Source organism: Marmota flaviventris, chromosome 3 (assembly GCF_047511675.1).
Source record: "Marmota flaviventris isolate mMarFla1 chromosome 3, mMarFla1.hap1, whole genome shotgun sequence".
Taxonomy (NCBI): Eukaryota; Metazoa; Chordata; class Mammalia; order Rodentia; family Sciuridae; genus Marmota; species Marmota flaviventris.
Genome location: NC_092500.1, coordinates 63,903,176 through 63,928,440, shown reverse-complemented (window position 1 = coordinate 63,928,440; position 25,265 = coordinate 63,903,176). Strand labels below are relative to the sequence as shown.

General features: G+C 53.5%; 1 protein-coding gene and 1 long non-coding RNA gene across 3 annotated transcripts; both read right to left on the bottom strand.

Annotated features, from left to right (window-relative positions):
* Positions 1-278: 278 nt before the first annotated feature.
* Rarg (retinoic acid receptor gamma) lies at positions 279-10,844 on the bottom strand. 2 transcript variants are annotated; one of them, XM_027949959.3, is made up of 8 exons: positions 10,418-10,844; positions 5,785-5,933; positions 5,460-5,601; positions 4,635-4,795; positions 4,263-4,439; positions 3,473-3,677; positions 2,852-3,010; positions 279-1,565 (listed from the first exon to the last, which is right to left on the bottom strand). In XM_027949959.3, exons 1-8 carry the CDS (start codon positions 10,566-10,568, stop codon positions 1,366-1,368), a joined length of 1,344 nt encoding a protein of 447 aa, XP_027805760.1. In that variant the 5' UTR covers positions 10,569-10,844; the 3' UTR covers positions 279-1,365. The 2 variants fall into 2 exon arrangements, with proteins under 2 accessions (XP_027805760.1, XP_027805761.1); XM_027949960.2 differs by having other exon boundaries at positions 10,414-10,840.
* Positions 10,845-16,977: 6,133 nt separating this feature from the next.
* On the bottom strand, positions 16,978-22,949 carry LOC139705200 (uncharacterized). The gene is made up of 3 exons (XR_011707079.1): positions 22,886-22,949; positions 22,129-22,195; positions 16,978-17,297 (listed from the first exon to the last, which is right to left on the bottom strand). It is a non-coding gene; the product is annotated as an uncharacterized lncRNA (long non-coding RNA).
* Positions 22,950-25,265: the final 2,316 nt, after the last annotated feature.

Sequence of the window (25,265 nt, the reverse complement as noted above, 5' to 3'; positions counted from 1 at the left end):
TCTGAGGCCAGAGACAACCATGCAAATGAACCAGAGAAGGGCAAATAGGCACTTTTAAATATATAAAGTGAGGCCCATAGAGATAAGTAAGAGCATAAGTGGGGGTTTTGGGAGGCCTGTGCCTCAGGGTGGACCCTGTAAAAGCCCTCCCCCGCCTCACCAGTCCTATCCAGCATACTTCATCCTATTTCTTTTGCATCCCTAAGATAGTCGCAAAGTCCAGCAGATTAGGAGTTCTCTCTCACCACCCTGCTATACCTCCAGGGAGCAACATCCCATGAGTTTCCATCACTTTATTTTGCAAAAATAGAAAACTCAGCAATATGCGATACAGCGGGGTAGAGGGGAGATGTAAACAGAGGGGAGGGGACAGCACCCTGACCCCCCCGGAGTAAAAGGAGAGCCAGCGGGAATCTTATTTGGCAGCTAAATACAAACTGGGGATTGGAGGAAGAAGGGAGGGGTCACAGAGGCCCTGGGCTCCCCCTCCCAAGACCCCTGGAGGAAGGGGTCATACCAGGGTGTAAACAAAAGCTAATAAATAAATAGAGGCTTCCTCTGGGTCAGGGTGGGATCAGCTAAGCAGCATCTCCTCTCCCTGGGCCAAGCTGCTCTGGGGGTCAAGGGTGGAAGGCACTAGGAGAGGGATCCCTGGCTCCTCTGTAGTGTAGGAGGGCCCCTGCCCGATGGCTGAGATGGGGGCAGGAGGAGCCCAAGGCACATGATGGGGCTGGAGGAGGGGCTTATAACGGAGGACATGGGGTAAACATTGCACCCCAGCAAAGAGGTGCAGAATAGACCTGCATCTGTCCCTTTCACCCTCGGGTCCTGACTCAGAAATGCAGGGCCCAGCCTGCCCCCATCCTGACCTGGCAAAAGGATGGGGCATCAGCGTGCACCAGCAGGTGCATCACGCAGCATTAGGCACCAAGGGTAGGGGCGAGAAGGATGGGCTCAGCCCCTCCCCCCATTGCCCTTCTTTTGGTCTCTAGTGTTCCTTTTTTGCTCCCAGAACCCAAGCACCTGGCAGAGGAAGGGGCTATGGTATGGCAGGGTCTTCCTCCTGCCCTGGAGAGCCTAGGACACTGGCATCTGAGGGGCAGTGCTGAGATTTTAGAGTCCAGACCCAGGCTCACCCCCTCCGTCCTCTCTCCTGGTTGGGAGCAGGGCAGCCCCCCAGGATTGGAGAGGGAGCCAGTTAGAGCGGAAAAGGGATGAACACAGAGGCACCCCTGGAAACTTTGGCAAAACAAGGAGCTCATTGGAAGGGTGGGGAGATGGCAGAGCAGGTCCTCCCCCAGTCACTGGTGGCGTCTGGGAGATGGTCAGTCTGCTGCCTGGAGCCCAACCCCACAGGGGGGGAGGTCAGGGGCCCTGGTCAGGCTGGGGACTTTGGTCTCCTTTGCCCTGGCCCCTGGGAGTCTCATCCTCGCTGGAAGCCTTGGGCTGGGGACCAGGCTGCGAAGAATCGTCCTCAAACATTTCGGGGTTCTCCAGCATCTCTCGGATCAGTGGGGGCATCGGGCCTGGAATCTCCATCTTCAGGGTAATGGCCCTTTCTGCTCCTACAGGGAGAAACAAAGAGGCTCAGAGAGGTAGAAGTACATGGTGCTTGGGACTGCCTCCTTAAACTTTCTCAACTAGCCCATGACTCTCCTTTGGGCATGCGCAGCCCGGTCTGGGAACCCCTACCTGGTCTTCTCTGCCATACCTACTGCCCATTTGTCTCATTCTTTCAGGATGTCTTCTTTTTTTCTTCCTTCTTTTTTTCTTTCTCTCTCTCTCTCTCTCTCTCTCTCTCTCTCTCTCTCTCTCTCTCTCTCTCTCTCTCTCTCTCTCTCTCTTTGGCAGTACTGGGGATTGAACCCAAGGGCACACATCCCCAACCCTTTTTACTTTGGGACAGTTTCTGAGCCTGGCTTGGAATTTGTGATCCTCCTGTCTTAGCCTTTTGAGTTGCTGAGATTACAGGTTATGTAATGACCTTGACCCACTATAGAACTATATTTTTCTTTACTTTTTTTGTACTGGGAGCTAATTTTTTTTTTTTTTTTGGTATGGGGATTGAACTCATTGAACTCAACCACTGAGCCACATCCCCATCCCTATTTTGTATTTTATTTAGAGACAGGGTCTCACTGAATTGCTTGGTGCCTCACTGTTTCTGAGGCTGGCTTTGAACTCTCAATCCTCCTGCCTCAGTCTCCCGAGCCTCTGGGATTACATCCGGCTGTACTGGGAGCTATTGAACTGTATTTTTCTTTTCTTTCTTTTTTTCCCCTTGTTTTGTACTGGGGATAATCCCAGGGATACTTTACCATTGAACTACATTCCAATATATATTTTTTAAAATTTATTTCAAGTCAGGATCTTGCTAAATTGCTGAGGTTGACCTCAAACTTGTGATCCTCCTGCCTCAGCATCTGAAGTCAATGGGATTACAGGTGTGTGCCACTGTGCCCAGTTCAGTAGTGAATTTTTAGTTCACATTTTTAAACACATTGGGAACCAAATCATTTAGTCCTCACAGTTAGTTTATATAGTAAGCATAATCCAGTTTACAAACATCAAAACAAGGTACAAAAAGTAAAGGAGATGCTAGGGGTATAGCTCAGTGGTAAAACATTTGCCTAACATGCAAGAGACTGTGGGTCGATCCCCAGCACTGCAAAAACAATTTTTTTAAATTGCCTAAAGTCTTCTCACTAGGATGTATGTGGCCAAACTAAGACTCCAATGTAGGTCACCTGATTCTCAATCACTCTGTTCCTGTCTCTGCCTGTCCAGCTGTGTGACCTAGAAGACCAGCAGCTCTAGGAACACAGACAGGGAGGGCTCACTCATGACTAACCCTTGGTGCTGATGCCCCGGAGGTCGGTGATTTTCATAAGCATCCTTGGGAACATATAGGGCTGGCTGGGCCTCCGGCGCCGGGCATACAGCCTCAGGGCTTCCAGCAATGGCTCCTGCAGCTTGTCTACTTTTTCAGGTTCCTCCAGGTCCATGCGGTCTATGAAGACAAACACAATGGAGTGAGAGAGAAAGGAAGAGAGGATGAGTATACAGTGACACATTTCTAATCCCCAATCAGTCCTGCCCTGTTGCTTCTAGGTCCCAAACTGTCCCATCAGTCTTTCTCCTGTTGTTCCTGAGCCCTACCAGGATATCTCTCCTGCTCTAAGCCCTATGCCTTCTCCTGTTCAGCAAGGGGCTTTCTCTGGTAAATCCATCCAGCCAGATCACTATCTCAACACCAGTATTTAGGGGCTCCTCAGCTCCCTCTAGCTCTTCTCCCTTTTTATGTCCTATGTTCGAGGCTGCTAGGAAGTTTTACAGGATCTAAGTCTGTGTCTGGGGCCAAGGACAACAATTTCAAAAGAAGAGACCACCAAGACCTCCCACCTGGCCAGAGATCAGGTGTGGAATATGGTGGGAAAGGAGCCTGAGCAGACGCCAGGGGGCGCCTCCGCACCTCCACAGATGAGGCAGATTGCGCTAAGCAGTCCTGTCTCGGTGTCATCCATCTCCAGTGGCAGGAGCTGCCCAGCAAAGGCAAAGACGAGGTCTGTGAGGGGCCCAAAGCCAGCGTTGTGCATTTGGGTCCGGTTCAGGGTCAGCCCATCAGAGAAGGTCATGGTGTCCTGCTCCGGGGTGTACCTTGTGCAGATTCGTAGCATCTGCAGGTGGGGGCAGAAGGAGAGTTAGTGCTGTAGCAAAAGTGGATGGGTGGGGGCGGGGGGTTCATACAGGACAGGGAAAGAGGGAATGAATGGAAAATGAAGAAGTTAGATCCTCAACAAATGCAACCTGAAACAGGCATGGGAAGGAAAGCAGAGAGGAGGAGGATCTGAGGGAGCCCCCCAGAAGGCAGGAGAAGGCAGAGCATCCAGAAATCTAGGAATAGGTCCTAGGGGCAAGGCCTAAGACAAAAAGAGCTTGGGTTGCCAGGTATGGTGACACATGTCTGTAATTCCAGGGAATCAGGATACTGAGGCAGGGGGATCACAAGTTCAAGGCCAACAAGGCAATGTGACAAGATCGTATCTCAAAATAAAAATCTACTACTATAGTTCAGTAGTAGATTGCTTATGTAGCATGTGCAAGGCCCCAAGTCAAGTAAAGGAAAGCGTGAGCTTGGGTAGAGGAGATGTGGGGAGTCCCAAATGGTTTGGGGGGAGATAAAGTAATCTTTTTGAAGCAAGGAATCATTGAAAGTTACATATAAGGGTCAGGCTAAGGCAAGAACCATAGGCCTAAATTACCAGGATGTCCAGGCAGGCAGCCTTGAGCAGAGTGATCTGGTCAGCAATGCTGAGCCCTGTAAAGCCAGGCAACCTCTTGGCAAACTCCACTATCTTAATGATGCACTTGGTGGCCAGCTCACTGAACTTGTCCCACAGCCCCAGATCCAGCTGCACCCGGTGGTCTGCACTGGAGTTCTGCATGGGAAGAGAAGGTTAGGATGCAAAGGCCACCCTGAAAGTTTCCTTCTCTCTGCCAATACCCCAAGCTCTCTCCTCTGCATGCTGTAGCCCTCCTTGTCCCTAGTACCAGACCATGGCCTCCTACACATCCCTTAACCATTCCCAAAAGGCACAGTCCCTGCCCTCATTGGGGCTCTGCTCATTCCTCACCGTGGTGTACTTGCCCAGCTGGCAGAGTGAGGGGAAGGTCTCCTGATGGGCTTTGCTGACCTTGGTGATGAGCTCTTCTAACTGGGGGCTCAGCTCATAGCTGTCAGGAGACCCTTCTTCCTTGACCTCTTTCTTTTTCTTGTTCCGGTCATTCCGCACAGCTTAGGGGTGGAGGCACAAGGAGAGGGTCAGAACCATCAGGGACTCCTTTTAGATGTCCTCCCTCACCCTAACTTAATGTACTCAGTCCCTACCATGAATAGCTATTCCCTGGCACCCTAATTAGTGCCTCAGTTGCCCTATCTCATATGTTAGTTCCTATTCCCAGGCTGGCTCTCCCCAGCCCCACCCAGGGCCTGCAGCCCCTGCTCTCTCTCCAGGCCATTCGGCTCCATCCTGCCCTTCCTGTCACCCTGCAGGAGCTGGGGAGGGGGGGCAGGATATGCAGGCGGCAGGATATCCACTTATAGCCTTGGCAGCACAATGGGGGGGGATGGAAAGGAGGGGCCACCTCAGATCCATCTCAGGTTCAGTCCTGGGAACAGCAGAAAAGAGTGAACCATCAGAGGGAAGCCCACTCCCCTGCCCCAAGAAGCAGGGAGAATGTGAAACCCCAATACCCATTGACTAATTCAAAGGAAGGGTTAAGAAGAGAGGAGAATGGGAAAGGGTAGAACCTCTTGGGTAAATGGAGCTAATCAAATAGGACTGGTCTGAGAGGAGACAACAGAGGTCAGGGAAGTGGGGGTGGCCAGAGGGAAGACAAGAAACCAGAGGGCAGGACAGGACTGCTTCTGTCCAGACCAGTGAGTGATAGGAGCCTACCTTCCTTGGACATGCCCACTTCAAAGCACTTTTGTAGCCTACAGTACTGGCAGCGATTCCTGGTCACCTTGTTGATAATACAGTTTTTGTCACGGTGACATGTATACACCATGTTCTTCTGGATGCTGCGTCGAAAGAAGCCCTGGAGTTGGGGGGAAAGAAGACTGTCAATGAAGCAGGGTGCTGGGAATACCCCAGGCCTGCCCCAATCTATTAACCACCTATATGCAAAATAGCCCCTCTCCCAACACACGCTTACTCACATACAGCACTTGGGTCCCAGGTAACTAGGGATCCCCAATCAGCTCACCCCATATGTACACACCTTGCAGCCTTCACATGAGCTGACCCCATAGTGGTAGCCAGAGGACTTGTCATTGCACACGAAGCAGGGCTTGTAGACCCGAGGAGGTGGTGGGGGTGAGGGCGAGCTGGGCACCATCTCCTCTGAGCTAGTGCTCTGTGTCTCCACCGCTGTGGGGGCAGTGATGTGAGGGGTCAGGGGAGGCCCCCCAGACCTCCAAGCCTCCCTATCACCACCACCCCCATGCCCACTCCTCCTTCTGGCCCACTGGTGATAGCCATCACCAACCCACCCCTGCACAACTCCTCCACAATAATGCCAGCCCTAGCCCTACATGATGCTGTTCAATTCTCCAAATTGTGGGGAGCCATTCTCACACATGACTGGGCAACTCCCGGTTTGGGTCTGAGGCACTCTGGCTAAACTGTGTCGGAGCTTTCCCAACCCGTGTGGGGGTGTGACTTGACCACTGACCCTGGGGCCAATCACTGACCCTGACCTTGGAGTGCAGCCCCCCCTCAACCTTCATTGGATGGAATTCTCCCCTGAATTTCTTGTTCCCCAATAAAAGGCTACTCCCTGGCGTGCTCCCTCTCTCTCCTGCTAGCCCTGAGTAATCCCTGCTGCCCTACCGGGTGGTTCGGGTGATTCGAGGTGGGAGCCAGAGGGGGAGCCATCTCGGACCTGGTCATAGAAAAAGGTAACTGAGTCTGTGTGTTTATTAAGATCTCACTAGCTAACTTTTATGCCAAGAACCTCTTTAATGAAACCAGTGCGCTGGTCGCATGGTGGAACCAAATTCCAGACCAAGGCCGTCCTAGAAGTTAACTTCTTTGGGCCTCTGGTTCCCCCTATAATAATATGGGTGGGGTAGAAGAATTAGGGCCTTGCAACTCTGAATTCTCATGACTTTCTGTCACTCTGGAAGATCCTTTCAGGTAGCTGGCTTCCCACCACCCTCCCTCTGGAGGGGTGGGGGTGATGGCAATTGATGTGGGGGCAGGTAAGACAATAACAGGCCACCTACAGCTGGCACTGGCTGGATGACCTGCTGGGACACTCCGAAATGAGAACAGGACTTCATTTCTCTCAAGTAGTACAGGTGATTCTTGATCTTTCCCCTCAACCTCAGCCCCCCAAATAACTACCAAAGTCCTTTTCTCCAGAAGTCACTGAGACCATGGACCACGAGGGTACAGGTGTCAGGAGAGTAAGTCAGAGGACAGGCCTGATTTCACACCTAAACGAACTGAAGCCATGAGAGGCGACAGAATGGGCTCAGTGCCACAATGCCAGCTGATGGTGCAGGTAAGGCTCTCAGGTGCTCTGACTAGACTTAAGTGTCCATGAGCTGCAGAAGCTGAGGCAGGAGACTGAGGTATTTGCTCAAATTTCTCAGGTCTAGAAGCTGTTGGGGACAGTCTGGTGACAGTGGGTAAACAGAGCTAATGGGGGAGGGAAACTATCTCTGGACCCTCTCTCAAGCTGTCTTCATCCAGAACTGCCTCTGAAAGTACCCCACTGCAGTTCACAAGCTGGAGGATGCACTCTGTGCAGGAGGCTGCTGAGTAAATCCTGTTGAGTATGTGGCCGATTTGATCTGCAGAGGCTCAGGATATCTGTAATATTTTCAGTCTATAGAGCCTATTACCTAAACCTGGAGGGTCCAAATTATTTCAAGCCCCTCCCTAAGGAGTATCACATGAACCCACCTCATGAACACCTTCCTCCTAACAATCTGAGCCCAAATGGTCACAAGTTTGCCCCAGTGCAGCCAGAACAGAAGAATTGTCCTAAGCAGGGGTTCCAGGCCACCTACAACTGCCCCACAGGCAGGAAGCCCTCCCCACCCCCCAAAACATACACACACACACACACACACACACACACAATTAGCATAAGAATCCTGCTGGAGTGAGATTCCCCAAAGAAAAAGGGGAGGGGGAGAAGAGTGTCAGAAGACTATTCAAAACTGGGGGTGGGGGACTCTAGGAGAGACTGGTGCTGAGAGATGTGGGGAGGGATGGAATGCCTTTCGGGACCTCCCCTCACCCCCTACCCCACCCCTACCCCCACCCCCGCCCACCGGGGTGTCCTCCAGGGGTAAGTGTCCTGCCCACAAGCCTGTACGTGGGGTGGTGCTTTCTCCGGTGCTGCCGCCCTCCCTGCCCGCAGAGCGCTGCCTCATTTCCTCTTGCGCAAGGGCCTGGGTGCGGTCAGACTGGCATGGGGCAGCGCCAGCCAATTATAAGACTGGGGGCCCCAGGGACACCACCCCAGGGCAGCTTTTCCCATTTAAGTGGTCCTGTCACCCCTCTAGCTTATCATATCCCCCAACCCTAAAGTTCGGTCCAGTGGCTCTGAGGTCAGTCTGCAAGTGGAGAGCTGGGAAGCAAATGAGGTCTATCCTTTCTCTGCCCAGGGCTGAGACCCCACCAGGGATGCTGCTCTAAGGCTGGGCAGGGGCCCCTGCTGGGGAAGCAGGGGTGGGCTCTTGTGTTTTTCTCCTTTTAAAGCCCAAATTGCTGAAATTGAGGAAATTCCTGGCCAGGCTGAGCGGAGCTTCAAACAAACTCTTTATAACCGGCTGTAAACGCTCCCAGCTGCGAGGCCCAAAGTTGAGTAGCCTAGACTCCCAATCTAGCACACACCTCCTAGGAGACATACACATTCTCACAGGCCAACACCACACAGGGCACAGAAGCAGACATATTAACAAGGGCTCCTTTAATCCCACCCCAATCCTGGCACGGAGGAACTCACAAACCCGCATTCAGGCACTAACTCCAGTCACACCGTGGAGTGGATGACAAGTCACAAGGCTGACACACAACACCCAGCACTTGGCTACACATTTACAAGTGCACAGCTCTACCACCAAACACAGCAGCCTGCCAGCACAGCACCAGGACACCAAAGCCTGGAAGCGCGCACAAAGACACAGTGCTCCCCTCTCTAAACCCTCTCTGAAAGTTGCGTGGAGACAGGCCTAACACTGGCTTTGTAAGCCCACCAGGACCCCAGAGGTCAAAATTATTAGTCCAAATTGAATGCAACAACACCCTGCCTGCGTAGTCCAAGGGGCTTTCAGGGGCCTGAAGGGTCCTCTGCCCAGCCCCCATCCCTCCAAACCCCTCCTGGAAGATTCTTTGCCCCTCAAAACATTCCCCTCAACATATCCCAATTCCCCATCCCATTGGGCAATGAGAAACTTAAGAATTCACAAAGCTTTGGTGCAAAGCAATAGTTCCATGCTTTCTCCACCCTTTAAATGGCACTCTTTAATTCTTGCCCCGCCCCACCCAAAGTACGGTCTCCTGTTTGCCACCTCCCTTTTCCAGTTTCCCAGTTGCTAAATCTGAGCAGCTCTGCCCTGGAACCAAAAGACGAAAGAAAAAAAAAAAAATCTGAACTTGTAAACAGCGCAGCCGTGTGCCAAGGAGCGAGGCGCGTTGGCGGGGGCTCGGTGACCCGGCGTGCGCACTCCCCCTGCGCCAGCCGCCCCGCCCCGCCCGCTGCCCGCCCCTTTCCAGCGTGCCCCCAAGCCCCGGGTCCCCAGCCCAGCGCACCCGGACTGCGAGCGCAGTTCCAGCGCCAGGTAAATTTGGGGGGTGCTCCAGGCTCCCCTCCCGGCCCCTCCCCACGCCCTACCCCCGCCAGGCACTGCGGCCCAGGCTTCAAAGCCGCCTCTCATCTGGACTTCATTTTTACTGCCTCTCAGTCCCCAGCTTTTTATTACCGCTCTGGAAAGGGGTTCCAGGGCCCCAGGCCTGGCATCTTCCATTTCACAGAGGGGGAAGGTGGATATTTAGGGACTCTAATCGTGCGATTCTCCTGCTACTGTCATCTCCAGGCCACCACCCCACCATCACACACCCAAACTTTGCTTTAAACTTTTCGCTTCCTGCTGTGTGTTAGAGTCATTGAAAAAGTTATTTCTCTCATACAACCCAATAAACGTTTTCAAGCTTTTTTCTTTTTAAAAGCTGTGGGGGGTGGGGGGGCAGAGCCCACCTCCTACCCTCTTACGTGCATAACCCCTAGCACTCCACACGCAGAGCACACAGGATGCACTCTGGGACACAACACTTTCCAAAACCGCCCCCGCAGCCACACAGGGGCACACACCCTCCCAGCCTCACGCCACAAACATCCCCACACAGGGCCATGCAGATCTGCCAACACAGTCTGAGAGCGACAGTGCGCTGAGACCCCCCTACTCCCACACCCACATTACCAACGCAAGGCGCACACCAGGGAGTCACACGCTCTGCAAGTAATATTTTTTACACTTCCAACTTCGCACATGGACATTATAAATGCCATCCATGGTTTTAGGTGCCATATCCAACCGGGACCAGAACCTGGAGGCACAAACTACCAACACACCTCGGTCTCTCCCTATCTCCAGGAACTCTGGAGTGCATCAACGACAAGTCCTAGCTAATCACCCACCATATAAACCACACACATTCTAAACACTACTGCACACACGCAAAGGAGACGCTGAAGCCCCCGCATTTAAAGGGACAGTACTTCACATAGAAAGGACCAGAATCTCCACTTGCACCCCAGTTCCAACCTTCACACACGGAAAGGGTAAGCCTCAAATTTTCTTGCACCCCAAACCCAACCCCCGGGCTCGAGTACCTACATTGCAGACTGGCGGGTTGCGGCCAGGCAAAAGGCTCAAGTCCGGCGAAACAGGAGCTGCCGGTGGCTCTGCGCAGCAAGCCGGCCCCGGGCCCAGCCGCTCCATACAGCCGTCGCGGACCCGGGGCAAACGATTCCATGCAGTCGTACATCGCGACCCGGCTTGGAGGGAAGCTGGGTGCTAGAACACCAAGGACCCGCAGCCGATTCCCCCTCCTCCCCCGGCGGCGCCCCGCTCCTGGAGGGGGGGGGAGGGGGAAAGGCTAGCATAGGGCGCTGGGCTGCATGGGGGGTAAGGGGAGGGCGGGGAAGAGGGGGATCCCCAGCAAGGGTAAGGGACTGGGCGGGGCGCTAAGCCCGGGCTGCCGCTTCAGCTGGGTCCCGCTCACTCTGGGCGTCTCGGCAGCTAGTACTGGGGAGACCTTTTGTAAAAGCAAAGCCTGGAAGGGTGGGGGGTGGGGCTTGGAGAGCGAAAGGGGCCGGGCACCAAGATGAGCAGAGCTAGCAGTGGAGCGCTCACACACACACATACTATACTCGCTGCGCTGTGCGCGCCCTTGCTCAGACCTACATCCATCCACTCATGCATTTATCTTGGCAGGCAGCACGCATTTGCAAAAATGCAATAGCTCACATGCATGTCTGCACGCACACAAATTCATAGGTGCACACGTTTGTGCAAACCCATGTGGCTCGGGAGAATGCTTGTAAATATTCTTTCTCCACAGCCTGGAAGCTTTGCACGCATTTGCACTTAGGCGCGTGCCCAGGTCGGGGTTGGGGGAAGGAGTAGAGAAACCAAGCACACGCATTTCCTTTCATAGGATTCTCCCGCTTCCCTCAACCCTTCCTTTTTCACACAAGTTAATACAGGCAGGGGTGTTAAGGATGACTGGGAGAGGAGAACGTGGAGATCCTCCACGCGCTGCAGCTCTCCAGAGGACCTGCACTACCTCCACCCCCCTCATTCCCAGGCCTGGCTCCTCCCTCTCCCTCCGCGCGCGCACTTCAGGGCCGAACCGTACATTCCTGCGGCTCGGCGCGCGCTGCCTCCTCCTTCCTTCCCGTTCACCCCACCCCCGGTCCAAGGGCCGGAGCGCGCTCCCGCCGTGAACTCTCCGGGAACCCCCCTCGGGGCGGGTGGCCGGGCGCGCTCACCTCCTTCTGACCCGGCCCCGCCCCGCCCCGCCCCGCCCAGGCCGTCGCCAGAGCCGCTGCGGAGTCCCCCCCCCTCCGCCCCCTCCAGCACAGCGGAGAGTCCACCCTTCCAAGCCTAAGCTGTCCTCCCTCCGCTGAGTCCTGGGCCGACTCCCTTCAAGTCCCCGAAGCCCCATCCCGCGACTGACACTCCCTGAGTGCCTCCGTCTCTCAATGCCCTCTTTTAGAATCTAACTTCACTTTTAGAGCACAAAACTACCCCCAAATTGTCTATACCGGGCCAACTGCGCCTTAGACGAAACTGTCCCCTAAATGCCAATCCCCCCAAGTTTCTAACGTGCCAGGTGCCCAAAGAGTCAATGCCCCCTACGCTGTTGATCATTATTTTCAGGGTCATTTTTTCCCCCACCATAGACAGTAACTGCCCCCTCCTCCCTTCAGCGCCACACTAAGTGCCCTTCTGAGTTTCAAGGGCCGCCTCACTGTTCCCTTAGTCGCCCCTTCCGGCACTGGGCGCTCCCGCCGGACAGAGAAGGGGACTAGGGGGCGGGGGTTTGGCCACGTCAGAAGTTTGCCCTTGCTGGGCCGGGCCGAATCGGGGACCCTGGCCCCGGGACAGCGCCAGCGGCGGCGACTCCCGGAAACCACCCCCTCCCCCGCGCCCCGCCCGCCGGCCGCCCGGCCGCCCGGCGGGCCGGCCCAGCCGGCTCTGTCAGCGCCGCTCACACGGGGAGCGCCGGGGGAGCGGGAGCGGCACCCGGCCCGACCCCTTCCCCCGCCTGGCGGCTGTGGCTGGGCAAGGGCGAGGCACGTTTTTCCAAGAATCTGTTGTACCGGGTGGTGGGGACGCACTGGGGTGCTGCAGGAGTGGGGCGCCTGTTGGAAGAATAAAGAACAGGAAGGGGTGCCAGAGTAGGCAGGGAAGGCGGGAGCGGGGGAGGGGCCCGGGTGGCTGCCAGGGACTGAGGGGGGCAGGGCTGTGAAGTAGGGCTTGAATTGTGGAGGGGGGGCTGAGATGGCACGGCTGACGAGGGTGGGGGGCGCGGCTTGAAGCAGGAATGGAGAGGGAATGCGGGGCTCTTCCAACCCAGGGTGAGCTTCCCCCCAGGGTGAGCTTCCCCCTTCATGCTTCAAACCCCAAATACCCCATTTCTGAGTCCATCCCCACAGTAAAAAAGAAAAAAGAGGGGATGGGCTTCTGAATCTGAATATTGCCAGCGCAAAAAAAAAAGTGCAAAATGGGGGGTACCCCCAAAACAAGGGGAAAGAGCCCTGCTTAGTCAACTTAAGGCTGTCAGCTGTCCCTCCCGCCCCCCTTTTCCCCTCCGAAATCTGAAAGGTCCCAATTAAGTCAGGCCTGCCTGGTTGGTAATTAGAACCAGAAGTGGCCAGGCCACAGGGAGGGAGGGAGGGAGGGAGGAGGGCACCAGAGGAAGGGGAGGAGGGCTCCAGGAAGCCATGAGTCCTCTACAGCCCCCCTTTTTCCTCACCAAATGCACCCCACTCCTCACCACCCCATCTGTGTGTGCTACCCAGACATTGCAGGGAGAAGGGGCCTTAGATCTAGGCTATTTAGGGTGTCAGGCACATTCTTCTCATCAACCCCAACCCCCCATTCTGGATAGGCAGTATAGCCTTGGGTAGAAGGCAAGATGGGGGGATCTAGTGCCCCCTCTTTCCCCCATGGTTTCCCCAGCCCCTTATTGCAGCAATTAGACCCATTAGCCTTCTAGCATTTCATGGGAACCAGATGTTCTCCGCCAGCCTGGTGGAAGTATGAGGGGGGGCTGCTGCCTGACTCACCCCTTTCCTATGATCCCCACCACCAGGGCACCCCTGCTACTAGCTAGAGACCCACAAAGGCATGGCCCCAGAGGCAAAGACAGTATACCCCTCACACACTTACAAGGCCCTTTGCACTCAGACCCTAGCAAGGTCTCCCGGTCAGTCCTACCACCCTGGCAAGGACAAGTTTGGCCAAGACTGGGGAAGAACCCAGGACAACTAACTCCATATACATCCCTACCCCCGCCCACCCTGCCACCTTCTGGTTGAGGCTTGAGGATCACTGGCTCTGAATTCCTCATGCTAAATTTTCCTTTTCTTCCAAAATCCTCCCTCAAAAAACCAAAGAAGGGGCATTTCAAAGGGAAGCAGGCTCCGCCCAGAAGGGTAAATCCTAACAGTGGAGTCCCACCTGAAGGGCAATGGGAGGGGTCTTTGAAGGAGGAGGGGGCAGCAGAAAAAGGAGGGGATAGGGAGGTGTGAATAAGGGACGAGGCCCAAAGCAAGGATATGAGGAGCGCTGGGCAGGATGGGGGCTGGGACTGGGTAGGGGGCCAGGAGAGGGGGGTGCAGCCTGGGCCCCAGCAGCGGCGGCTTGCCCAGCTCCCCCCGCCAGAGAGGTTTCCTGTTGCAATCAAAGCCCCGTTTGTGTCGGCCTGAAGCTGGAGCCTGAGCCGGAGGAGGAGAGACCAGTAGGGGAGGGGAAGGAGGCAGTCACTGGGGTTTTTCCTGGAGGAGGCCTTGCTGCCGCCTAGTCTCTCGCCACCTTTACCCACCCGCTTGCTCTCCTTGATCCTTCTCCCAGTGCCTGGCTCTCTCTGACCCTAAACTTTACTGCCTGTGTAGCTGCCCTTCATCTTGTTTTGGTCTGGGGGTACTTCTTCAGTTCCTTTTTCAGTAGGACTCCTTTTCTCTCTGTTCCAGTTTGCCCTCAGTTTCCCCACATGTGGTGAAGTCTGGGCTCCCTTCCCCAGGGATAGTGATCCCATGGCTAGGGCAATTGTCACCAGGTTCAAAGGAAAAATATCCAGGTCCCCAGTACCACAGTTATCTCCTCAAGACAGGAAGGAGAGCAATGCTTCCCTTCCCTACTTTCCCTCCTAGCACACTCTGTTCCCTGTAGTCTTGATAAAGCAAATATACTACACACAATGTCCACAAACAGAGAGATACACAGGGACATGGACACCATACATTTCATGCACATGCATGTATGGTACGCATGCGCACACACAGCCTTCTGTTTTCCATGCGCACAGGCCCATGCTTGCCTCTATCTCAGCAGTACATGCTCCCCTCACCTTTCCCCTCCTCCACTGTACAGTTCTAAGTTCTCTTTCACCCACTGAGGCCAGAAGAGAGCCCCAAGAAGGGAAGCAAGACTCAACAAGGATGTACCCGAGGTGCAGGGAGACTCTACAAAAAGATCTGAGAGTCAGCCCTAGGAAGAAGTTTCAGGCTCCTTCCTCATTCTATGTAAGAGAGAGGGTGGTCCAGAGGGTAAAAGAGTGATGAGAGAGGCAGACTCAAGGTAAGGATGGTTTGGGCATCAGATTTAGCACTCTAATCCCTCTCTATTAGATGGCCCTAGCCAAAAGGGACAGCATGTCAGAGAAATGAGAGATGGCACTCTTGCCCTTCAGTTATTCTCCCATGGGAGGTTTCTGAGAGCCCAAATACCATCATCTCCCTTGTACTAGAACTAGAATCTGTGTGTTCCACCCCCACACAAGCTGTCTGGACCCAAGCCTTCCTCTCTTCCCTACCTCACCTGCCACCTCCCTGCCCAGGCCTGTCCCTCCATGCAGGCCGCACCCTCCCCAGCTACCTGCCCTGGTTGTGGCTCCTCCCTCAGACTTCTCCTTTCAGCCCCACTACTTCAGAGAAGCCTTTGGGGTTGGTGCCCCTTCCTTTACCTTGATCTCCCTTTACATCCTGACCTTGGCCTCCATGTGTTCAGGACACAGAGACAAAAGTCAACAGTCAACGTCACTGGGGACTGGCCATTGACTCTCAGCATTCTTCCCACTCTTTCTCCTCTCCCCCTTTACCTCAGTTCCTTTAGTTGCCTCTCCCAAAATGTGGAAAAATCAAGTCCCTAGAGATATAGTTGTATGGTTTTCTACAAGTACATTCACAGGGAGAGAGGGTGGTTTCTTTCCACTTCCCCCAATCCCTAGGACAGATTCATGGGGTGAAAATAAGGTAGGGGAAAGCCCAGTTGAAGTTTCCAAAAAGGAGGCTTTGTGCTCTCTCATTCACCTGCATGCTACTCAATAAGCCCTATTGGACTACAGACATGCCACTGGCAGACCTCACCAAACACCAGACACACCGTCAGCGGCCCTATTAAATACCTCCTCTCTCCTCACACTGACTCTTTGTTGCACATACTGGAATTCTGTACATGAGCAGAGTCTCAGGAAGATGCTGCACACACACAACTACATATGGTTGGGGACACACACATCTTCTCCAAATGAGCACACTCCAGAGGAGCTGTCAGTCTAGTCTAGTGCATACACAATCCTCTCAGTGCCCCCTCCTGAGGGCAGGACCTTTTTCTTCCACTTCAGCCTCTGAGTTTATTAAGCTTATACAGCTATAAAGGCTGTGTCTCTTCTCACCTGCCTCCCTTTCTCTTTCTCCTCCAGTCACCTTCCCCTGTCTCCAACTGAGGTCTTCTCTTCACTAGCTTACATGCTAACTTTTTACCCCTCAGAACTGTAGCCCACCCTCCAGCTCATGGGCACCTTTACCTGTAATGGTCTGGCCAAGAGGAACAATGACCAAGTGGGCAAAGAGGGGTCCCTGAGGAAGCAGGGGAAGCCCAAGCCTTGCCTGCTGTCAGCACTCAAAGGCTTAACCCAAAGAAGGCAAGCCTGGGGGACAAGTAGAGATCTGCACAGCATGCAGGCACTATGCCAGACCTGGAGGGAGGGGAGGAGTCCAGAACCATGTGGCTGGAGGAGAGGATACTTCTGGAACACCCCCTCCATCTCTCTGGATGGCTTATGGTACACCTTTTTTTCATGGCTGATTCTAATCTCTCCAGAACCTAACAGAAGAGTCTCCTGATACCACACATCTTTAGGCATCTGTGACTAGGTTTCTTTCCTCCCTTTGCAGCCTCCAAACAATCTTACCTCTTGATCACAGAGCCAACTGACTGGCCTCCCAGATCCCCTGACTTCCCAGTGTGGTCCCTCATCCTTCCAACTGCATGCAGGCAGCAGCCTCAGACTACACTAGACTGCACCAGGGGCTGTCCACACAAAGGTGCTCCGTCTGCTAGATGACAGACAGGGGCCATGTTTAGACCTCTTGATTTTAGGCCTGCTACTTCACCATCCTGTTTGAACAGAAGAACTCTCATTTGCAAACATTTCCCTTCAGTCCACATCCAAACCCCCTCCTCACCACCACTACTGCTCTTCACTGCTTTCCACTACTGCATTAGACCACACCTCCACCTTCTCACCCAGCTCCCTTTCTCTCTCTCTAGGTCCCCGCCCACCTTCCTAACAGGGATGCCAGTGTTCTACATCTTCCACCCTCCAGATACCCTCTTGTTTCCATTTGCCCTTATCCCCCCAAATCCCTGAGACTCACACAGAGAGGCCATCTCCTTGGGGAGGTCAGGCTGGCCCAGGCCCCGGAAAGTAGGGCTCAGCATCTCGAATGGTGGAGACCCCCTGAGTGCCCCTGGAAAGGCAAAGGGGTAGCCTGCCCCTGGGTAGCCAGATCCAGGCCCCAAGGCACCAGCCACAAAGAGTCGCTCCTTATTGGTAGCCATGGCAGCTGCGATGTGGGAGTCCCCAGGGGTCTGCAGTGGGCGGGGGTGGTCTTCAGCCACAGCCCCCGCCCATGCCCACTGCCCTGGCCTGGGAGGCTCCGTGCCCACCCTGCCTGGCCTGCCCACTGGGTCTCCAAGGATCCTAAAGAGAAAGAAAGATGAGAGAGTGATCACTCTGAGGTCCCAAGCCCCATGGCCCACCCTCAGTGCAGTACCTACACTGCCCTAGCTCAGGGCCCTTTTGTGTGGTCGAGAGGGAAGGGAGGGAATTGTACAGGCTCTGAGAAACTCTTCAGATTAGTTCCAGGGAGGAGTAAACAGGTTGTAAGGTGAATTGACAGTCTGAGGACTTCTGGTGAAGAGGCCTCCTTGACTGAGAAGTGATCATAAAACACACAGCTGGGCTAGACATCTGACTTAACCCTCATACCACACTAATTCCATGAAGTAGGAATTATGATTCCCATTTTAGAGATGAGAAACTGAGGTTAAATAACTGGCTTAAGGTCACATGGCTGTAAGTGGTGGCACAGAGATTTAAACTCTCAGGCCAGAGGTTATAGATCAGAGGTACAGTACTTGCCTAGTATCTATGAGACCCTAGGTTCCATCCCCAGCACCACAAAACAAACAAACAAACAACAACAACAACAAAACCCCACAAACATATCTCTGTTGTAACTTTGGGGCCCTACACCTCACCTCTCTGGAGAAGAGTATGGTGACCCTCCTGCCTCAGCCTCCTGAATTGTTGGGTTTACAGGCTTGTGTTACCTCACCGAAATATCATTTTTTAAAAATGGCTGGGCTTAGCCAGGGTGCAGTAGCACACACCTATAATCCTAGCCATTCAGGAAGCTGAGGAGGAGAATAGCGAGTTCAAAGCTAGCCTCAGAAAAAGTGAGGTGCTAGGCAACTCAGTGAGATCCTGTCTCTAAATAAATACAAAATAGGACTGGGGATGTGGCTCAGTGGTTGAATGTCCCCAAGTTCAATCCTTGGAACCTCCCCCACCAAAAATGACTGAGTTTAGCTGGGCACGGTGGTGCATGCCTATAATCCCAGTGACTTGGGCAGCCTGAGACAAGGGAGATCACAAGTTTGAGGTCAGCCTCAGCAACTCAGTAAGACCCAGTCTTAAAATTTAAAAAATATAAAAAAGTCTGGGGATACAGTTTAGTGGTTAAGCACCCCTGGGTTCAATAAAACAGACTCTGTTTTGTTTTTATTTTTAAATTTTTTTAAATTGTAGATGGACATAATATCTTTGTTTTATTTATTTATTTTTTTTAATGTGGTGCTGAGAATAGAAACCAGTGTCTTACACATACGAAGCAAGCGCTCAACCAGTGAGCCACAACCCCAGCCCCTGAATTTTGTTTTTTAATTATTATTTTTATTTTTTGGTACTGGGGATAGAACCCTTTAGCACTGAGCTACATCTCCAGCCCTTTTCTTATTTTTTAATTTTGAGGCAGGGTCTCTCTAAATTGCTGAGGCTGGCCTCAGACTTGTGATTCTCCTGCCTCAGTCTCCATAGTCACTGGAATTACAGTTGTGAACCACTGTGCCTGGCTAGGAGCCCAGACTCTGGAGCCAGACTACTAAACTGACATCTCTACCACTTGCTAGCTGTGGGGCTTTGGATGAGTTAGTTAATCTCTCTGCCTCAGTTTCCTCATATGCCACTGGGAATAAAAATAGAGGCCAGCCACAATAAGGTTATTGTGAGGATTCAACAATTTAACGTGTAGAATGCTTAGGATAATACACAGCACATTCTAAGTGCTATGTAAATATATCATTTATCTTAGTATTTTCTCTTCCTCCATACCTTTCTTTTAATTATCATTTCCTTCCTTCTCTAGCTTCCTCAATATTCCTTCTTCCTTTCCCCTCCTAAATCTTTCTCTGTCTCTAATCATTGCTCAACCCTTAAGCTTTCTCTTGTACCCTCTCCTTCAAATCATGGATATTGAAGGACCACCACTACGTGACAACTATGATGCCCAAAACCTCCTTGTCCTGGGTATAGCTCAGTGGACAGAGTGCTTGCACAAGGCCCCAGCACTGCCAAGACAAAATAAAAACTCCTTGTCCTCAGTTTACTTTGCTTCTCCATCTCCTTTTTTTTTTTTTTTTTTTTTTGGTAGCAGGGATTGAACTCAGGGAGGGGCACTCAACCACTAAGCCACATCTCCAGCCCTATTTTGTATCTTTTTTTTATTTAGAGACAGGGACACACTAAATTGCTTAGCGCATGGCTTTTGCTGAAGCTGGCTTTGAACTCGGGATCTTCCTGCTTCAGCCTGTGAGCCAGTGAGCCACTGGGATTACAGGTGGGTACCACCTAGCCCGGCTCCACTTCCTTTTCATTCTTATCTCTGGGCTGCCTATTTCTGAAAGCTCTCTCTGCACCCTCTCCCTCAAACATAGCTTTTCCCCTAAATTTTTTTGTTTTTGTTTATTTGTTTTGAAGTACTGAAGATTGTACCCTGGGCTTTGCTAATGCCAAGCAAGTTCTTTGCCACTGAGTTACATCCCCAACACTTTTTTCTCTCTCTCTCTCTTTTTTTTTTTTGGTACTGGGGATTGAACTGGGGGCACATAACCACTGAGCCACATCCCCAGTCTCTTTTTGTATTTTATTTAGAGACAGGGTCTCACTGAGTTGCTTAAGGCCTTGCTAAACTGCTGAGGCTGACTTTGAACTCACATTCCCGATCCTCCTGCCTCAGCCTTCCAAGCTGTTGTTGGGATTACAGGCGTTTTAGCTACTCTGGCCCAGCTCAAGAAGATTTTTAACCTGAACCCAGGAAATAGGAAGAAAAGCAGGGAGAGGGAGAAATGGGAATCTCAGGATTGGCAGGTGGTTCCTCTCCTGATGCTCTGGAAGGGGAAAGGCTGGCTTTCCCAGGAGCCCTAGAACCACCTACTTCTCAAGGGAGTTGAAGGGCTGGGGAGGGAGAGTCACCCCAGCCTAGGCAACTCTACCAGCCAGAACTATAATAGAATAACAGGAAGAAAGAAAGAGAAGGACCAAGAGAATGAAACACACAGAGCCCACAGGGTGGCAGGCACAGAGGTAGGCAAGAGGCTTTTCTGCATCTATTTCCATCAGTATTTGCTTCTAGTACCAATACCTCTCAGTTCTAGTTTATACCTCTGCTCTTTTTCTTTCTTTCCTTCTCTGTCTACCTTGGCCTTCAAGCCCTAAGTAAATTGTGATGGAGGTTACAGGAACTCAGTCTCCAACACCATTATCCTATCCAGTTTAAGTGGACCCTGTGCCTCACCAGGCACGACCCATACCCCCAGGACCCTTCAACTCTTTAGCCAGTGTTTCACCAGGCCCTAAAAGTCTGAGCTCTGAGCCCCATAGGCTCCCCCTCCTTTTCCTTCCCAATTCCATAAGGTCCTCATCCCTGGTTAAGCCCAGGTGGAGCCAGGAGTCCTGGGCCCCTGAGGCCCCTGGGCCATAGCTCAACAGGCTGGGCCGCATTCCAGGTGGATTAACCCCTCCAATGCCAAGGGTAAGAGGCTAGCAGAGCACCCACCCACCCCCCTCTGCCAGCTGCCCCAGCCTCTGCTTAGACTAGGGATGGGGCTCTCTGCTTCAACTCCCATTATCTTTGTCACTCACCTAGAGATTGGAAACAGACCTTAAAAGTAGGATAGAGGACTTCAGCAGGGGGTCCCACAGAGGGATGCTCAGACTCCTAGTTCTCACCAAGGAAGGAGGCTATAAAAGAGCAAAGGACAAGCCGACTCTCCCTGGACTTCCTCCTATACTACCTCAGAGAATGCCCTGGGAATCCACTGAATAGAAGAAGGGGACAGAGAATCCTCCCCTCTTTGAGCATCAGTCTATCTACCTAGGCTGGGAAGGGAAGGGAAGGTCTTCAATTAGGGTAGAGGAAGACAGCAAGGAATTAAAGACAGTGCAAAGTAAAAGGAAATCCTAAACAAGGGCCCTAGATGCTTGGTTCTTTGGGGGACCTGTGGAAAGGAGAGAACACTTCTCTTCTCCAGATGCCACCTCAGATAGAGGGAGGGGCAACTGACTAGGAGAAAGGGGCTCTTACAATGCTGCCTCTTAGAGCTGAGGTGGAGTTGAGGGGAGGGCATGGATGAAGGGGGCTGCCGGATGGAAGGGGGCGTCTCCTTGTTGCCCTGCCCGCTCCAGAGCCTGGAACAAAGCTGCTCTTGTCGGCTGCTCTCCACCCGCTGCCCCCCTCCCCTCTGTATAAACACGACCACCTTTTTCCATGACCCCATCTCCAGGCTGGGCAAAGAACCCAGGCATCCTTTGCTTTAGCTGGGGCCTTCTGTCTACTCACCAGGAGGCAGCAGTGGGCCTAGTTTCCTTGGCCCTATGCCACTCTTGGGGGAGTCCAGACCCTTGAGTCTCCACCTCTCATCCCCAGGTGCCCTCCCTCCACCCCTCTGGCCCCAGGGAGGGGCAGTGCCTAGGAGGCAGGCAGGCAATGCCAGTGGAATGTGTGTGGGCATCGGAGGGCACGGGCAGGGTGGGGCAGGGGGGGAACTGGAGGTGCCAGTTAGGTGGCTTTCTGAGCCAGGGGTGGGGGTGTGCCGGGTTTGGGGGGAGTGCCCTGTACTGCCTACCAGGCTCTAAGCCACTGTGTGTGTGTGTGTGTGTGTGTGTGTGTCTGACTGTCTATTTGGGATACCCAAGTTCCAGGCACCCTGCACACACTTTCCACCCCACCTTCTCCCCTGTCTTCTCTCTACTTCCCTCAAGGATATGGGACACTGGCTGTGGTCCTCAACCCCAACCCAACATTTAAGGAGTGATCTTAAGGGCTGCTACCTCAGATTTCAGGACTGGATCCCAGCTGCCCAGGACATAAGTCCTAAAATGGGACAAATATTTCAGCTTCTTGCCATATAGACCCCTCCTCAGGCTTCCCTGCCCGGTCCCAACCATCATCACCAAGCGTGTATATTCTTACCCTCTGGCCACCTGTAGAGATTCCCTCCTACATATTGGGTCAGGTTGAGGGGACTGGGCTGTAAGTGCTGAAGACAGAAAGGCAGCGTCAATGGGACTCCAAGACTAGGACTCCTGGCTCCCTGTTCCAGTATTCCTGCTCTTCTTTTGTTCCATTTGGGCTCCCCTTACTACAGAGGATCCCCCACTTTGTTACAGGGAATCCTGCACTGGCAGTTCAAGGAAATTTCACAGGCCCCTCTCCTCCCTCCAACTCCTAGACCCAGGCAGCCAAGACCACTTGCTAAGCCAACCTTTCTTTGCCCTTCTGATGTCCAAGCTGTGCCATTCTACTGGGGAAGGAGGAACTCACCAGCTTGAACCATCAAATCCACCCCTTAGAGCCCTGAGGGCCTCTGTCTCTTCCCACTGGAGGGAATCCCAGTCTTCTCTCACATTCCAAGCACAAGAGAAGGGCAGATGCCCCTCTGCCTGCAGACTCTTCCCCAAACTCTCTCCCCGCACTACTCACCCAATTCAAGGGCAGATAACCCATCCCATCCCCAGCCTCTCTAAAATCTTCCCATTCCTTTCTCACATCACAGCTGACCCCAGTCGGGGCAGAAAGGCCCCTCAAGTCCTACAGACAGCTTGGCCATCCCGGGCAAGGAAAGGACCAGCGTGGCTGCGCAGCGCCGCCGCCCCCAGCCCACCTCAGCGGAGGACCCGGGCGTCCGCGGGCGGGCGGGCGGGCGAGCCGGCTTCCCCGCCTGACTCACCTGGAGGGGGAGGGCGGGGAAGGGAGGCCGCGGAGCCCCGAGGTCCCGGCGTCGGGCGGTCTCCGGGAAGGAGCGTCGCGGTGTCAGGGGCTCGCAGTAATGGGGGGCGCCAGGGGGGGGCACGGCTCTAGGCTGGGACTGTCCCGGGGCCTCTCGGAGCCCGCCCGCCCACGTGACCGCCCCAAAATATCCGACACATTTTCTCCCAAACCGCACACTGACTCTGCAGGCGGGGACACGGAAAATATTTTCTTTCTTTTTCTCCCTCCCTGCCCCCCCACCTCCCTCCCTGCCCGGCTCCCTCCTCCTCCTCCCGCCCTCGCTCCTCCCTCCCCTGCCGCCTGCCCCTGCCCGGCTCCCTCCTCGGTGCCCTGGGGCTGGGGGGCGGGGGTTGGGTGAGGGGGCTGGGCGGGGCGGCCCTGGACGCCTGGGTCTGTGCCCCTCCCATTTGCTGGGCTTCCCTGGCTCCATCCCCAGGGAGGCCGGGCAAGGCTGGCAGAGGAGGTCGGTGTCCTCAACCCCGTGATGCCAGCCCTTTCTCTCTGGCGCTTTTCCCCCTTCTGCCATTTGGGGGGACTAGATGAGTTGTCTTTGGCCAGGCTGTGTTCTGAAAGGTCAGTGTCTAGTACCTCCCAGGATAAGCAATGGGGACTGTGTCCACGTCCTCCTAAGTGTGGAGTGAGTGATGGGGCAGAAGTATGCTGGAGCTGAAGCTGATATCCTTACCCTTTGCTTATCCTCCAACTGCAGGTCTCCCCCTTGCCTCCGCAGTCCTTTGCCCCAGGAGAGAACTGGTTTAACTAGTGAGGGTTGTAGGGGTACTGAGACATGGTTTCATAGACCTCCTCCTTCTCACCCTGCCTGAAATAAACTTCAGAAGTTGGAGCACTTGGGTCCCTTGCTGCCGATATTGTCCCCACCTTTAGGATTTGGTTTGGAGCAGTGGGAGAAAGGCAGGATGATCTGTAGCTGGGAGTGGGAGGAGCCTTGGGTTGGGTGTGAGGGAGAAAGCCCAGGCTGAGGGCGTGTCTGCCTCAGCCCTCTAAGCCTGCCTGGCTGCCTGGTAGATGCGCCACGAATATTGTTGACTCTGGGTCTCTGGAAGCCCAGAGTCAGTGTCTGTGTCTGATGGGACACACGTGAGACTTCAACTGACCATCACAGACAAACTCTTCACCTAGAGTGGGAACCCAGCAGTTTCATTCTATTATGCTGAGCACAGAACCAGAGAATAGAAGGGATCTGAAGTCCAAAGGTCTGTGCACAGACCCTAAAGGCTCCCACAGGGACTGAGGTTGGGAGAGAGGAAGAGGAGAAAGGAAACTTTATAGGGGCTAGTCTAGGTTCTAGCCCAAAGGAATCTTCCCCTTGAAATATGATATGTCAAGAACTTTGTAATGTTTTGAACAACTAATAATAATAATAATAATAAAATGTTCTTCTCTTAAAAAAAAAAAAAAGGAACCTTCCCCAGCAACACTCCCAGGGTGGCCAACACCTGGGGCATGGGCTCCTGGGTCACGTCACATTTTCCATACAGGAATTACTCTGCTCTGTCCTCACTTCTTCCTTGGGGACCAAGTATCCTCCCTCCTGGGAAAGGCCACTTTTGGTAGCCAGAGTTAGGTGAAGGAGAGAGGAAAAGAAGAAGCATGCTATGTCTATCTCAGGAGACCAGAGATGTCATTGGGGGTGAAGACAAGCCCTCCCTTTCACTCCAGAGCTGGGGAGAGCTGGGAATAGGTACTCCAGGGTCCCGTCCCCAGGTGGCCTGGCTGCTGTTGACTTTGCTGGTTACCCTGGGAGCAGCTCTTAGCAATGTGGGAACGGCGGCTGTCAGGGAGTTGGACCCTGGTGTCCAGGCTGGGATGGGATGGCACCCTGCCTGTGTCGAAGGGATCCTGCCAAAAGACTGTAAAGTTAACCCCTCCTGCCTTGTCCTGATGGTGCCTGGGGGAAGGAGGGCTGGCCCAGTTGTGGTTTGGGAATGTGGCCCTAATCCCCCCACCCCCATCCCTGCCCAGTACATCTGAACTTGGTTTGCAGTGAATGAGTCTCCTGTCCTCATGAACCAGGGGAAGGCACCACTCCCTCCGTGGCGGGCATTCTGACACAGACCCAGGCACCACCCCCATGACAGTCTCCACTGGGTATCACCTCTCTCCACTTTTCTTTTCCCCTTCTTTAGAGGAGTTTAGAGACTGGTCCTAGATACCAAGAACTAGAGCTGAGACTATGTGACTGGGGTAAAAGATGGGGACAGAGAAGCTAAAACACAAAACTCTTGGTGTAGATTCCAAGGGGAGAGTGAGTTGTAGAATTCCATTTGTCTCTGGCTTCTCCTTTGTCTTGGTTTGTCAATTTGTCTGCCTCTGTCTTT

Excerpts from the sequence above, each read along its gene's own strand:
- Rarg (XM_027949959.3), bottom strand. The coding sequence starts at position 10,568 with ATGTACGACTGCATGGAATCGTTTGCCCCGGGTCCGCGACGGCTGTAT. Across the intron at positions 3,011-3,472 it reads AATCTGCCTCATCTGTGGAG|ACCGCATGGACCTGGAGGAA; the intron begins GTGCGGAGGCGC and ends TTGTCTTCATAG. Across the intron at positions 1,566-2,851 it reads CCGGGGCATCAGCACCAAGG|GAGCAGAAAGGGCCATTACC; the intron begins GTTAGTCATGAG and ends TTCTCCCTGTAG.